The following is a 15,353-nucleotide window of genomic DNA, read 5'->3' on the forward strand; positions in this document are numbered from 1 at the left end:
TGAAACACGCTAATGTGTACTCATAATAATATTTCATGGTTTTACATCACATACTGTGTTGTGATTAACAGCCATACAACCACCACTCTTTTCCAGTATTCAGAATTAGAAATTCCTTTCCAGTATTCAGAGTTAGAAGTATTAAAATAGTAAGCAGATCTGTGCTTCTGCATTCTATCATGTGAGCTTAAAAGTACGTCACAGCTACAATAGTAAATGCATAGGTACTCCAGTCACTAATTCTCCACGATGCATCTGAAAGGGATTGTGGTAATACTTCCTTTAGTTGTTTTTTCTTTTCAAATATTATTTTCTCGAATAGATTCTGAACTATGACGAATTCCCTGCAGAATAACATATCAAAATATATTTATTTCACGTAAATACATATATGGAAGATTTACAGAATTTTATGGCTCTTACAGTTTCGAGCAGCTTCTTTTCACACCAAGTATACAATCCATTTTGTTAACGTTAGAATATTATTAGTAACTTCGGAAAAGTAAAAGAGAAGTGTAAACATGTTTTTCGGTATAGTATTGTAGACACACAAATTAAATCTCTTATACATAAAATTACAACGTTATTGCATTGTTAGGAAATCATGACACATACATCAGTGATAACTGCAATTTCATTCAGCTGAGCTAATTTGGGATTACACTTCTGACTAATTAGAGATCTATCTCGACAAATACAAAAATACCAAAATCATAAGACATGTGAAGTTTGGGAAAGAAGTACAAAACTTAATAAACTTTTATCTCACATCTCACAGTCACATCAGTTCCCCAATTTGTATGTAATTTCACATTGGTCTTTAGGATTAGGCATATATAAGCTAAAATGTTGCCGCACAACAGTTCTTCATAGAACGCTTAACAGTATTGAGTAGAATTTGTTATAAAATCTTTTCGCTCGTACATTCGAAGAATAGACATGTCATCGAAATGCATTTTCTTCAGCAAACAGTCTGCATAAATGTTTAACACCCAACGGTTTTTATATAGACATTTATATTCTTTGCGATCAATTTTCCTTCATAAAAATTTTCCAGGCGCATGGTAACACATGTATAAATATCAGTATTCATCAACAATTACATCACAAATAAATACTGAATTTTCAAAACGATCATAGCTTGTACATGAAGATGCACTTATCGAATTATTACATTCTGGCTGTACAACTGATCTCCAGGGTTACTTCAATCCCGTATATTTACTGTACACATATATTAGTGAAACTGAGGAAGTCTCTTAATAATGTATATTTTGAAACAGCATAAAATATACTCAAGTTATTCCATGTGTTACTAGTATGGTGTAGAAAAGATCCTTAGAAGGGAACTTGAGTATTATGTCGGAAACAACGCTATCAACGTACAAAATCGGTGACACACTCTTCTTTTTCTAAGATTTTGTTATTGTATCAAGCGAATGAGATCAACTTAGAAAATTTGGATGTAATTTCGTGGACAAAGAGGATAATTGAAAAATTTTGTAGGTTACAGTTTTACTACTCATTACATATGTAAACGAGTATAGTATCCACTTCAGTAGATAATAACATTCAATGAAACTTTTGATAAATAAGAGAGACTAAAAAGTAAAGGAAAGAACTGTCGCAGTTCCTGAGCACTTATCTTTCCTTTGAACAGGAAAATATGACAAGCTGAGAAATATTTTCTAACGATCAAAGTGTTCAAATTTTTCGGTGAATTTTAATGCAACACCAAGGAATCTCAGTCACATAACGAACCATTTGTGAAGGGCAGGAAGTGAACCATTTTTCAGTGGAGGATAGACGAGACGCACCACAAAGTCAGTAGCATAATGAGACATTTGTAAAGAGGAGAGAGAACACAAGATGCTGCTCTGGTCATTCGAATATATTTACTCATTAAGTGCCAGTGGAAAACCATCCAGCAGTTATGATTAAATATCGAATCAATCTAATACGACTATGATGAATGCCCTATGTTAGTGGTCCATACAGTTGATAATCCTGTTTCAGTGTACTATAATAATGCACCATGTCACGCTGGATTTGGGTACACGCGTAGCAGGTACACATTTTAGCGCTATAGTATCCTCCACTGGAATCTTCTGAGCAAATACGTTCCGTCTTTAACCTTCAGAAGCACAGCAGAACTTAAGCAAATCTGTTGGCGAGTGATGCGAGAGTACGTTTCCACACCATGAGAGGTATGCGTTCGAGGGCCATCAAATTTCACGTCAGTAAACAAAGTCCTGGTACGGAAGCGATACTGAGAAGTAGGAAATGTGTTCCCACAGTTAATAACCCTTCCCCAAAAGGACCTTCCACTTGTATTTGGCAGTATTGTCGCCAGATACTATATGACAAGTTGTGGCAGCTACAGTTGAGCTGATCTCGTGAGAAGCCGATAATGGAACACGAGGTCTATCAGTCTGTAGTCCGTCCCACACGCTAGACGCAGCTCTCCTGGTGGGCGGCGGCCATGAGCGGCGTCCGCACGGTTACGATCTCCCGCAGTGGGTGACCGCAGCCCGTGGGCGTGACAGGCGACGCCAGCACCGACGCGACGGAGGGCGGTGCCTGCACCTGGCGAGGTGGGAGCGCGGGGGCGGGGGCCGGCGGTGACAGCGGGGGCGTCGGCGCGGGGGCAGCGGCGGGCGTGCGCCGCGGCAGCGTGGCGGAGCCCGCCAAGGGCGGCAGTCTGCTAGGCAGCGCCGACGGCCGCTCAGGCGCAAAGGCCGCAACCGGCAACGCAGGCTCTGTGGGGCTGCCTACACTTGGCCCCTGCGACAGCGTCGTCGTTCTCTCAGAATATGATTTAGAATTTTATAGTAATTGTACAGTTGAATTATAACAATAGCGCAGTCATGAGAGTCCGAGAAGAAACATTTGCAATATAAGTAAATAAATGACACTGACAGCAATAATGTATAACACGTTAATGAATTACCAATGAGTCCTTAGAACAAACCCCCGAAATGAGGAGCTTAGAGTGCACGCGGTATATTTCACAAGAAATATCTAATCTAAGTGCATGTTTGGCTTGTGGGGCGCTCAACTGCGCGATTATCAGCGCCCGTACAAATTCCCAATTTTTTCTCAGCCCAATCTCATCACTTTTCATGAATGATGATGAAATGATGAGGACAACACAAACACACAGTCATCTCGAGGGAGGTAAGAATCCCTGAACCCTCCGGGAATCGAACCCAGTACACCGTTCTGAAAAGAGTGCTGTATCCTAATGTGTATTCTTTTAAAACTTCTTATAGCAGTGTTTAATGCATGTTTAAATAGGCATATCTACATAGTGAATGTATATATTGAGGCAAAATCAACATATTCACACAACAGAACACAAGTTCCTTGAATCTCCCCGTACATACATGCAAAGATAACGCAAAGAGTAATATGAAATATATATATGTTCCCTAAGATTAGATGTAAGAAGTGACGGAGGTCAGTCTAAAAGTTTCTGCACTGCAAATAAAGAGAGCCATGGATGGCATAGCAAAGGACAATGTTGCTATAGACACTCAAGGAAACAAAAGATACTAGAAGACTTTTAGTAAGATCACAACATCAAAGAAAATTCTCTACCATTTCAGTTAACGTATTCACTAAAACTTGATCTTAAGTTCACTGGAACTTATTTTAGGATGCACAGTATTGGTCGCCCATCAGCAATCATTCAGCAGAATTTGAATCAAGATGAGTATGAAATAAAAAAAAACCGAATGAGTTCCTCAGGCTATACATGATTTTAAGGCCACCGTCAATGCCCAGGATGTCATTGACTCTTGCCTTATTCCAGAGGTCTATGATACTCTATCCAAGTTAGCGAATGGAAAGATCTTCGCCAAGATTGATCTTTGGGTAGCATACCTTCAGCTGCCAGTCGACGTTCCCTCTAAAGACGTCCTTGTCATCAGTACTTCCTTTGGGCTCTTCCAGTACAACTGCCTGCACTTTGGGATCGCCAGCGCTCCAGGGCATTATGGTGCTAAAGGGCCAATTGGCAATTATTTGTGCGACAGTTGACCTATCTTGGTCATGTCCTGAGCTCCACTCGCATTCGCCCTACGCTGTAATACTTCGAGGCCATTCACTGGTTCCTGACACTGACAAATGTCTCCCAGCTCGAATCCATCTTGAGTCAACTAAACTGTTATCGGTGTTTCATCCCATATGCTGCGGCTCTGGCGGAGCCTCTGCATCGCCTCCTTCACAATAATGTTCCCCAGACCTGGTCGCCAAGATGTGATTGGGCTTTTGAGCATCTTACATCTGCTCTTCTCGCTCCACTGTGCCTTGTCCCAAACGACCACGACAAGACTCTTATTTTGGCCACTGATGCATCGGATAATGGGGGCAGTGTTGCCTCAAATTGTTTATGGTGATTGGCATCCAGTTGCTTTCCTCTCGAAAGCCCCATCACAAACACAGTGCAACTATAACCACATCGAGAGGGAGGCGATAGCCATTGTACTTGGATTCAAGAAGTTCCACATCTTCAACAATGGCTGCTGGTTCACGATCTACATGGACCACAAGCCCTTGGTTTCCATGTTTGAAGCTTCATCCACCATTCCTACCGGCACAGTTCGCCGCCTGCAGCACTGGGCGTTGTTCCTAGCAGGATACATCTATGACATCCATTACCAGGCCATGGCTCTCCACGACAAAGTTGATCTTTCTTGACTTCCTATGGCAGCAGATTCTGACTTCCATGCTGATTCAGTTGCTTGTTTTCATCTGGATGCCATAGTCTCCTCAGCTTTCACTGCATTGTCACTGGACATCTAGCTCATCACACAGCCTCTGGACTACTGCAACACGTTGAACTCAGGTGTTCCTCTGATTGCCATCAGGTGTCGGACCCGGAGGTTTGGGCTAACTGGCCTTTCTGCAATGACTTTTCCATTCACAACAGGGTTCTTCTGCTCTTAGTGGACGCTGATCGTCCTTCCTCCATCAGCGAGTCCTCGCGCTCCTATATGTCAGGGACTGCAGATCATCCTGACAAAGCGCCTCACCTACCAACATATCTATTGGCGGGGAATCGACGGTGACATCACCCACATGGTGGGTTCCTGCAGCTCCTGTCAGTGTCAGCAGTTGGCACTGCCACGACACCTGCTTCCTGTGCTCCCGGCTCCATCTCGTTTTTCGGGCCCATTCCTAGGGTCCTACTGTTTCGTTTTGGTTGATGCCGACAGTAGTTTTCCATATATTGCCACATGGCCTGTGACGACTGCTGCTCACACCATTCGGGCACACTCTCATATATTCGCCATGAGGGTCTACCACAGGCGATTGTGATGGACAACAGCCTGCAGTTCACATTGATATCGTTTACATCCTTCTGTGCTAGGTCGGGCATCCAGCAGCTCCATACCATGATGTTGCATTCTGCGTCTGATTGCTTTGCTGAAAGGTTTTTTTTCACATTTGAATTGCAGTTGGCCAAACTGTGTCAGCATTACTTCCAGGCAACTGGCCTCGACGTCTTCCTCTCATCGTTCTTCTGGTCCCACAGGGTACTCTAAGGTGCATGGCCGCCCTCATTGGACGCCCTGGTCACTCCCGTTTTCTGCTTCCCCTCATACAGCTGCTCCTGCCTCGGTGCAGCTGTGGTTCTCTCTGCAGGATCCAGTCTGGGCGTTGGTGTTTCCCAAGGACCATCCCTGTTGCGTTCCCGCCAAGGTCTCCACGCTTCTCAGCGGTACCATGGCAGCTGTTGTCCTTGATGATGGTTCCATCTGTCAGAAGCATTTAGACCAGCTATGGCACCATCGTGGGCCAGGCTTGCACTGCCATTGACCCTGGCGCCACGCCTTTGGTCAGGGATCCTCCAGGAGGCTGGGGGCTCATTAGACGTCCTCTCGCCGCCGTAGTCGAAGCCGCCACAGTCACAGCCGCTTCCATCGCAGAAGCCGACATTTCAGCCGCGACCGCCGCCGCGCCGCCACCGACGACCCCAGTTTTCGCAGAGACGTATCCTATGGATGTCGATGTGGCGCCCCCACCATCGGCAACAGAGCGGTTCTAGGCGCTACAGTCTGGAACCGCGTGACCGCTACGGTCGTAGGTTCGAATCCGGCCTGAGGCATGGATGTGTGTGATGTCCCATAGTGCTCAGAGCCATTTTTGAACCATCGGCCACTCCAACATCCCCATGATCCCGTTCCACCAGCGGAACCTGGGGCCAACTTGAGATGTACGTTCACTGAGCCCCTGGGTGGGGTAAGGAGGGGGGGGGGGGTGTGTGGAGGACTACTACAGCCACCACAGACGCCTATTTCAGCGTCAACACAGCAGGCAGACAAGCGATGCGGGTTGCCGAATCTGATGCAAAATCTGGCCGACGCAATAGTGTTTACAACCAAGTACCACAGTTGACAACAAACACATAGGTGCGGCCAACGTCCATCAGAAGCCATCAACCAACAGGAAGAGGGCGCGACGATCAACGAACAATTTCCTGGCGATCGCTTTGTGCAAACATACCCGGAAATATCCTTCTGCCTGGACCATCCTCGACCATACACTCTTCTCGTACGATTGTGCTACGTCGCATGCGTCGCGGTACGCTATCGACGTGGAATAGTTGTGCGGGTACAAAGGCGAAGGGCACTCTGATTGTAGGAATTAGTAGTTATAACGGGTCCTAATCTTTTTTTTTTTTTAGAGTATGTTACTGTTGGTAGTTTGTTGTAGTTTTCACAGCAAATAAGTTGGCAAAACAAGTTGGTACCTGCTCTGTAGATTTAGCACAAAGAATGTTGGACACAAAAATAAAAATCACAATTAGTTTTTACTTCATCTCTAATTAAATAATAATCGTTCATGTGACATATATTATGACGCTGTCGACCTTTAATCCAGATTTTGTGTTCAGACATAATGACCTTTCTAGACTCTGAGAAGCTCATCTACAGAATCCAGAACGGTTTTAGGAAACAGCGGCCATGCGAGACACAGTTGGCCCTCTTTGTGCATGATGTACAACAGGCTCTAGACACCGGCTCCCAGACTGATGCACGATTTCTCAACTTTCGAAAGACGTTCGACTCAGTCCACACTGTCGCTTGCTCCAAAAATTGCGCGCTTACGGTCTATCCGATTACATGGATAGAAAGTGTTCTAACAAACATAGAGCAGTATGTCGTCCTGGATGGGGTGACGTCAACAGAAACAAGCGTAACTTCAGGTGTGCCCCAGGGCAACGTAATAGGTCCACTGCTTTTTACGATTTACGTAATCTGACTGATAGTGTTGACAGCGGCATTAGACTATTTGCCGATGATGCTATAGTCTACAGGAAAGTAGTATCACACGAAAGTTGTGAACGAATGAATGAGGATTTGCAGAAAATAAATGCGTGGTGTAATGACTGACAGTTACCCCTCAATATTAGTAAGTGCAGCCTACTGCGTGTAACAAGACGAAAATCCCCATCAATGTACGAGTACAAAATACATGCCCAGTCTTTGGAAGCAGTAACAAATGTCAAGTATCTGGGTGCGACTATTCGAAATGATCTCAAATGGAATGATCAGATTACACAAGTAACAGGCAAGGCGAACTCTAGATTGCGGTTTATTGGCAGAATCCTGAAGCGATGCAGACCTTCATCAAAGGAAATTGCTTACAATACGTTAGTTCATCCAGTCTTAGAGTATTCTTGGTCTGTATGTGACCCTTACCAGATTACCAGATGGGTCTGATTCAAGAGATTGAGAAGGTCCAAAGAAGAGCGGCGAGATTCGTGACTGGTACATATAGCCAACGCGAGAGCATTACAGATCTCATAGAAAGTTTGAAGTGGGACACACTTGCAGATAGACGACGTTTTAAACGGAAGTGGCTGCTCACTAAATTCCGGAAAGAAGGGATGTAGATCAGTGAGTGTGGTTGTTGTGTCATCATTATTACGAGGATTAGTCATTAAGTTGTAATTTTCGCCTCGAAAATCTGAAGTTACATTACAAAATATTTGTTTGATTGTGGGTGTACCGGTATATCAGCAGTCTTGGAATACGTTCGACCCCACGCGCCAAAGTACCGTAGCACGCTGTCAGAGTAGGCATGACTAAATGGTGCAGCTTATCTCCACATTATAAGAGGCCTTCACTTCTCCAGTGGCGGCGTTCTACGGTACATTGAGAATGGATTGGAATTGCTGTCAAGTACCCGCAAACAAGCACAAATTCTAGCTAACTCAGGAATCGCTTACAGGAGACACAGGGACGGTTCAAATTAATTACCGACCATAATCACACGTTGCGAATTATTGAACTTATTTTAAGCTGTTTCGTTCATCAAACAGGAGAACAGGTATTCATCACTCTCGTGCCAGTCCAGTACAAAGTGAAATGTTTTATTACTGGACTTCAATTCCCCCTGCTATACAGACAACTGCTTTTTATATAAACGCGAATCTTTATCAGTCACTTCATGCAATCGTTGGTGGGTACTCTTTGTTCATTTCTTAACCGGCAGGAGAAAAAGTTAAGAACTTATTACTGTGTACGCCCTGACGATGGCACAACAATGCTGATACATGTTGTTTGCGTAACAAGCGGGTCTGAAACCCACGAAATTTTTCTGCAAACACGGAGACTGGAAGAACTTCAATACGAAACAATGAATAAATAAAATCATTTAATTTGTAATGGGTTGCCACTAGGGAAATATATCTGAGGATGCTCGCATTTTACGAGCGAAACAGGTTAAAATCAGTAATGTAACACGTGGGCTTCAACTATGTCTCGTACATTATTAGCGTAATTTTAAATGTTGGAGAACGGAAGTACAAAAATATTCAGAGAAATTCAGGAAAATATACTTTACTTAGGAATGAAATACAGGCAAGCGAATGCTAAATGGATACATGAAAAACGTGAAGAACTCCAAAAAGGGATGATTGTTGGAAGGATAGACTCAAAATACGGAGCAGATTAGTTATAACATCCTCCAATGAAGTTAAAGGCATGGGCGTTAACATAAAGAGTGCAATGCGGATTCCACTGTTAAACGCAGAGGAGACATCGTATAGGTGGAAGGACTACACTGAAGGCATCTATGACGCGATGTCTGATGACGTTACAGAAAAATAAACAGGAGTCGACCGGAGGAGTTACGGGAATCAGTATTAGAATCAGAATTTAAAAGAGCTCTAGGCGACTGAAGATCATATAAAGTTCAAGAGATAGACAACACTCCATCATAATTTCTAAAAACATTGGTGGAAGAGGCAAAAGGCGGCTATTCACGTTGGTGTGTGGAATGTATGGGTCTCGTGTTATACCATCCGACTTTCGGAAAAACATCATCCGTATAATTCGGAAGACAGCAAGAGTGACAAGTGCGGGAATAATCGTACAGTCAGATTAAGTTACAGACAAGAACAGTATATTCGCGTTCCTAGACAGCAAAATAACCCATGACGGACGTAGCAAAGAGGACACAAAGAGCGGGCTACCACAAGTAAAGAAGGCGTTCCTGCCCAAGAGAATTTCGCTAATATCAAACATACTTCTTAATTCGAGGAAGAAATCTTTGAGAACGTACTTTTGGAGCACAACAATGTATGGTAGTGAGACATGGACTACGGGAAAACCGGAAAAGAAGAGATTCGATGCTGTTGATGTGTCGGTAAAGAAGCACGTTGAAAATTAAGTGGAGTGATAAAGTAGAATCTAGAAGATAAGAATGTATGAAAACACTAAAAATAAGCAGGAAATGGATGATAGCACATAGTTAGATAGTTAAGACATCAAGAAATGACTTCCTTCCTTAGTACTACAGTAAGCTCAAGATGGTAAAAACTGTAGAGGAAGACATAGATATGTATACATCGAGAAAATAATTCAGCTTGTAGTTTGCAAATGCTGCTGTGAGATGAAATTTATGGCAAGGGAGAGGATTCGTGGAGGGCCAAATCCATCCGTTCAGAAGCCTCATGACAAAAGAGATAAAAATTTCTTTTAAAGTTGATAATTATTTGTGGACTTGGCAACAGTCTGTATATTGGTATAGGACCAACCCTAAAAAATACGAGTTATCTCATGAGTAGGCTTACCTGACAGTCCCAAACGTCCCTTCTCGTTGGAGGCGGCTGTCCGTTTGAAGTAAGTTGCATCCGCTGCTCTGCAACGAGGGCGGCGTGAGCAACGGGGCCAACAGGGGGCGGCGGTTGACCCGGCGTTGCGGGCACCAGCCCCGCCTCCTCCGTCTCGGCGTCCGCTGCCGGCGTCTGAGCGCACGAGTCCTGTGCCGTCTCTGCCACTATAACAACCGCACACGTTTATCTACCAGCCTGTAGTTCACCTCAAAGCGCCTTACATACCTAAATCACTTCAGGATCAATCTACATATGGCAGTCACGCAGTAACATTTAAAATTTGCAGTTAGTAAATAATAAACAGAAGCAGTTTCATACCCGTTTTCACAGGCGAGTCGGTAACACACATCTATATGGACATAGGCTGTTAGATTTCTAATAGTGGACGAGATACTCACTGGCGGTGTTTACATTGCAAACGTAGAAGATGTAGTGGCGTAAAATTCATTGATTGCCATATTTTGCTCCAAGGGTCTGCATTAAATTCTAAATATATTCTAAGTGTCACTTGGAGTGAATAAATCAGACACAGATGATGACCACCAAAGAAAGAAGCAAAAATGTAGGTCTCAGATGAGAGAAAAAGGTGGATGGAAGAGTGTGATAGAATGATGCAGAATGATAGTGAAGGTTCATATCACGTCGTATTGATACGGTTGGAAGTGAGAGACGATATGGCATGACGGACTATGTTCGCAAGGTGAATAAATGTGACCAATACGTAGATAATGAAGAAGAATTCAAGTTAATGAGTAATCAGTATTTTTAAGTACTTTTAAACCCGGATGGAGACCTGGATATGGAGGAAGAAACCTAGGGGAAAAATGGTTCAAATGGCTCTGAGCACTATGGGACTTAAAATCTAAGGTCATCAGGCCCCTAGAACTTAGAACTACCTAAACCTAACTAACCTAAGGACATCACATACATCCATTCCTGAGGCAGGATTCGGACCTGCGTCCGTAGCGATCACGCAGTTCTAGACTGAAGCGCCTAGAACCGATCGCCCACTGCGGCCGGCCAACCGAGAGGAAGAAGAACAACAAACAGAAAAGGAGGGAAGTGGGAGTAGCGAAAAGAGAGAAGGCACCTAAGAGCAGCAGGACAGGCAGAGGAGCAATGCCCCAATCAAGTGATGAATATGCGTGAGAGAAAAGCACCCCAGAGGAATGGAAGAAAGGAAAACTTGTCCAGATCGTGAAGAAAAGTAATAGAAAAGTGTGCAAACATTATCAGGGGAAAACATAGATCAGTCATTGGGGAAAGGTCTTTCAGAAAGTGCTTGAAACACGAATTCGGGCAAGGAAGGGAAATCAACAACATGGGTTCAGAATAGGACGGTCCAAAGTGGATCTAACTTTCGTCATATAAAGCAACTACAGTAACACCACTATAAATGTGGAATGGATCTAATGATGGCCTATTTGGACACTGGAAAAGCATACGAAGGTATGTGTAAAAATAAGGTATGGAAATCCCTGGGGAACAGAGCAGAAGAAAAGCAGACTACATGAAGGGCTAATGATATATACAATGCGAATTTGAGCTGTGAGGAACTGTAAGGAAATAGGATCACATAGGCTTGAACAGAAGCATCGGCTGAGGCAGGGAAGTGCACTTTCTCCAAATCTCTTCATTGTAGTGATGGATGACATAATGAACAGTGTGGCCAGTAGTTGGTGAAGGAAAGGTGAAAACAATGGTGCCTGCCAACGATTTGATCATTAGAGGAAACAAGGTGGAGTAATTGTTGCGACATTGGACGTATGGTACAGGGACATGGGATGAAATGTGGATCAAAAGCATGAAGACAAAGAGAGCCACACGTAGAATAAGAATTGGTGGGAATCAACTGGACAAAGGAAGCTTCATACACGAGGACTACAGAAACGACAGAGAAACAAATGAGCATGGGAGACAAGCAGAAGCATTGGGGAACGATGCTTAGAAGCTCTATGTAGATCAAAGATGTTAGTCAAAAAATACGTGCTACTGAGATGAGTTTCTTTAGAGACAGAATTCGGGTGATATAGATGAAGAGGTTAAGGAATGAAAGGGTCATAGAGTTAGTGAAGAAGGAACCAGTACGGCATGTGATAGAGGAATTAATGTTTAGGTGGTGTAGACAAGTTAAGCGAATGTTGAAGAAGTGTTGTGTCCTGCGGTCAGCAGGAAAGAATTAACGATCAAGTTTGAACACACTATTATCTAAAACGCCTTCTTGGCGTGCACTAATTTCCAAACTCAAGAACAAAAAGAAATATAATAATACTTGTGGTGGCAAAACTCAGATAACAGTTACAAGACAATGAAAAGAAATTATAGCAATCAAAATACTACGCTACACAATTCGAAAGTGGTGTTACCCAACAAAGTACAGATTTCTACAGAAGACTACGGCGAGTGTGTGCTCGGCTAGTGCTATCATAGCTAATGGTTGGAGCTGTCCTAGCTGTAGGTATACACTGCAGTCTGATTCTGCCGGCATGCATATAAAAACAGTTCTGTGGAGTACTACACTTAGCCACATTAGTTCCAATTGGTGGATCTCTGTCACACGGCTTTTCACGAAGGAGGACTACGTGGGAAACCAAGGGACAGGTGGATAAAAGCACTGAAGGCCTGCATGCAAAAGAACTACAGTTCTTTGTCAAGATGGAGGCTGAGAAGACCCAACCGGCATTTGGAAACTGTGCAAACCGATAGTGATAGCAGTGGTGGTGGTGGTGGTGGTGGTGGTGGTGATGGTGGTGGTGGGGACGGTGGCGGTAATCAAAAATGGTTCAAATGGCTCTGAGCACTATGGGACTCAACTGCTGTGGTCATCAGTCCCCTAGAACTTAGAACTACTTAAACCTAACTAACCTAAGGACATCACACACATCCATGCCCGAAGCAGGATTCGAACCTGCGACCGTAGCAGTCGCACGGTTCCGGACTGCGCGCCTAGAACCGCGAGACCACCGCGGCCGGCGTGGCGGTAATCAGTCGACTGGATGAGAATATTATAACCAATGGCCTCACTGATGTTATTCGAGAGGAGCAAGCCCTTCTGTCATTATAATACAACTTAAACATGACACCATATTATACACCCCCCTACACCTATAACAGTCACCTATACTCATTCCATTGACATCAACATGCAACTCTCACACTTCATGAAAGAAGTGTACTATTGGAAGCATAGGATGAAGATCCTTTTCGGTCAGACATCTGAAATTATCCCTCGGCGTCGCCCAAAGGAAAAGATGTCACACCAACACTTTTAAGACCCAGTAAAAAAAAAAAAAAAGGCTTTCGACGGTTTGAACTGTTATTTTAATAGAATTACAGAGAATGACTCGAGAACCAACCAAACAGTTAATGCTGCAGTTTAAGACAATATTGCAGAAACAATTGATCTGTTCACAACGTAGCTTTGTCAGCAATATCCATGACTCCACACGACTAAGTTTCAATTCAATAAGGAATTCTAAATGATGAATAAATGTATTTCAGGTTCTTTACCACCGGTGAAAGTAGTGCCATTATCTTGGCTGATTTCATTGTTTATTTATTTCTTTATTAATTACAGGTACTAAATAAACAGTCGTAGGAAGGTCACTCGATGTACTGCAAAAAATCGAAACTTTTAGGATAAATAAAAGTTCTCTGGAGACAGCTGACAAGGAGCGAAGTGATATCTATGATAACTATTATTTAAAATACACTTTCTGATTAGAGGTACCAGGACAGATTTTGTGGCCATTAATATGGGGTGCGTCCATCCTTCGCCCGTATGACAACTTGGACTCTGCTCTTGACACCCTCGATGAGGTATCTGTCAGTGGAAGAATGGCAGCCCCCGCAATTTAGCATTTGCTTAAGGGGGGTAGGACGTCAAACGGGCCGACTTGGAGCAGGAGAGGCACCACAGGACATTTTAATTTCCACTGTCTATACTTTTACAAATAAATTCACAAAACTTTGTCAGCATGACCAGGAAGGATTCAGAATTCACACTCATAGCAGTGGAAGTTCCAAAACAAAACGAAGTAATTTTTTTTACATGTGAAATTTCATCATTTTTTTCATTCACTAATGGCAGCATTTGTTGCTATAGGTACACTTTTCTTCATAAGTAAGAGAGATGGTTCCATGAATTTTGCACAGCATACAAACCGTACTTATAGGTGTATGAAACTCTAGAATTTTCCAAATGTATTAAAAACTATGGTAAAAATTGAGGAAATTAACTACAAAATTTGTGTTTTTTCTTAACACGAAGTTTAAAATACAAGAGATCATTAGTTTTTTCATAAATTAAGAAAATTCTCGAGTTTCATACACCTGTAAGTATAGTATGTATGCTGTGCAAAATTCATCGAAGATTCTCTCTAACTTATGAAGAAAAGTGTACCTATAGCAACAAATGCAGCCATTAGTAAGTGAAAAAAATGGTGAAATTTCACACGTAAAAAATTATTTTGTTATGTTTTGGAACTTCCACTGCAATAAGTGTGAATCCTGAATCTTTCTTGGTGATGCTGACAAAGTTTTATGAATTTATTTGTAAAAGTACAGACACTGGAAATTAAAATGTCCTGAGATGCCTCTCCTGCTCCAAGTCGGCAAGTCTGGCGTCCTATCCCTCTTAAGGACAATAAGCATATCACACCCCTATCACAAAAAAGGACCCCATCCAGCAGCACTACCTACTCTGTACTTCACTGTTGGCACAATAAATTATGGCAGGTAACGTTTCCCAGGCGTTCTCCTAGCGGAGACCCTTCCGCCAGGCTTCCACAGGCTATAGCTTGATTAACCGCTCCAAATCAGTATTCTTCAGTGGCCTCGCTCTTTGCACCATCTCAAGGGTAGCATGGTACTGTCTACACGCTGATATCCTCGCCTTTGGGCGCCCATAAGATCCGATCCATCCAACTCTGACCTACAGACACTGTGGCTTATGAGTAGCCGCACAACTACTGTAACTCATCCAGTTTTCCTACCTATGCACAGACATTGTGCTAGTTGGAATGCTGTGAACACTTAGGTACTCACGAGAGATTTCTTCTGCAAATTTAATGCGATTTTATACAACTACTCGGTAACTGTACATAAGCACATGAGTTCTCCAGGTCTTGGTTTACATGTGGTTGTCCCTTCCCATTTGCACTTCACATTAATGTTATCAATAATCGACTTGGGTACCTTTAAAAGGTTTGAAATGTTCCTTATC

General features: G+C 43.1%; 1 protein-coding gene across 1 annotated transcript in view; it reads right to left on the minus strand.

Annotated features, from left to right (window-relative positions):
* Positions 1 to 2,451: 2,451 nt before the first annotated feature.
* The window catches only part of LOC126260341 (nephrin-like), a 551,200-nt gene continuing 538,298 nt past the window's right edge, over positions 2,452 to 15,353 (minus strand). Inside the window, exons 13-14 of the mRNA XM_049957665.1 lie at positions 10,088 to 10,293; positions 2,452 to 2,586 (exon numbers count right to left, since the gene is read on the minus strand). Coding sequence (XP_049813622.1) covers positions 2,452 to 2,586; positions 10,088 to 10,293 — 341 coding nt within the window. The remainder of the gene's footprint in view (positions 2,587 to 10,087; positions 10,294 to 15,353) is intronic.

This window comes from Schistocerca nitens, chromosome 5 (genome assembly GCF_023898315.1).
Source record: "Schistocerca nitens isolate TAMUIC-IGC-003100 chromosome 5, iqSchNite1.1, whole genome shotgun sequence".
Lineage (NCBI taxonomy): Eukaryota > Metazoa > Arthropoda > Insecta > Orthoptera > Acrididae > Schistocerca > Schistocerca nitens.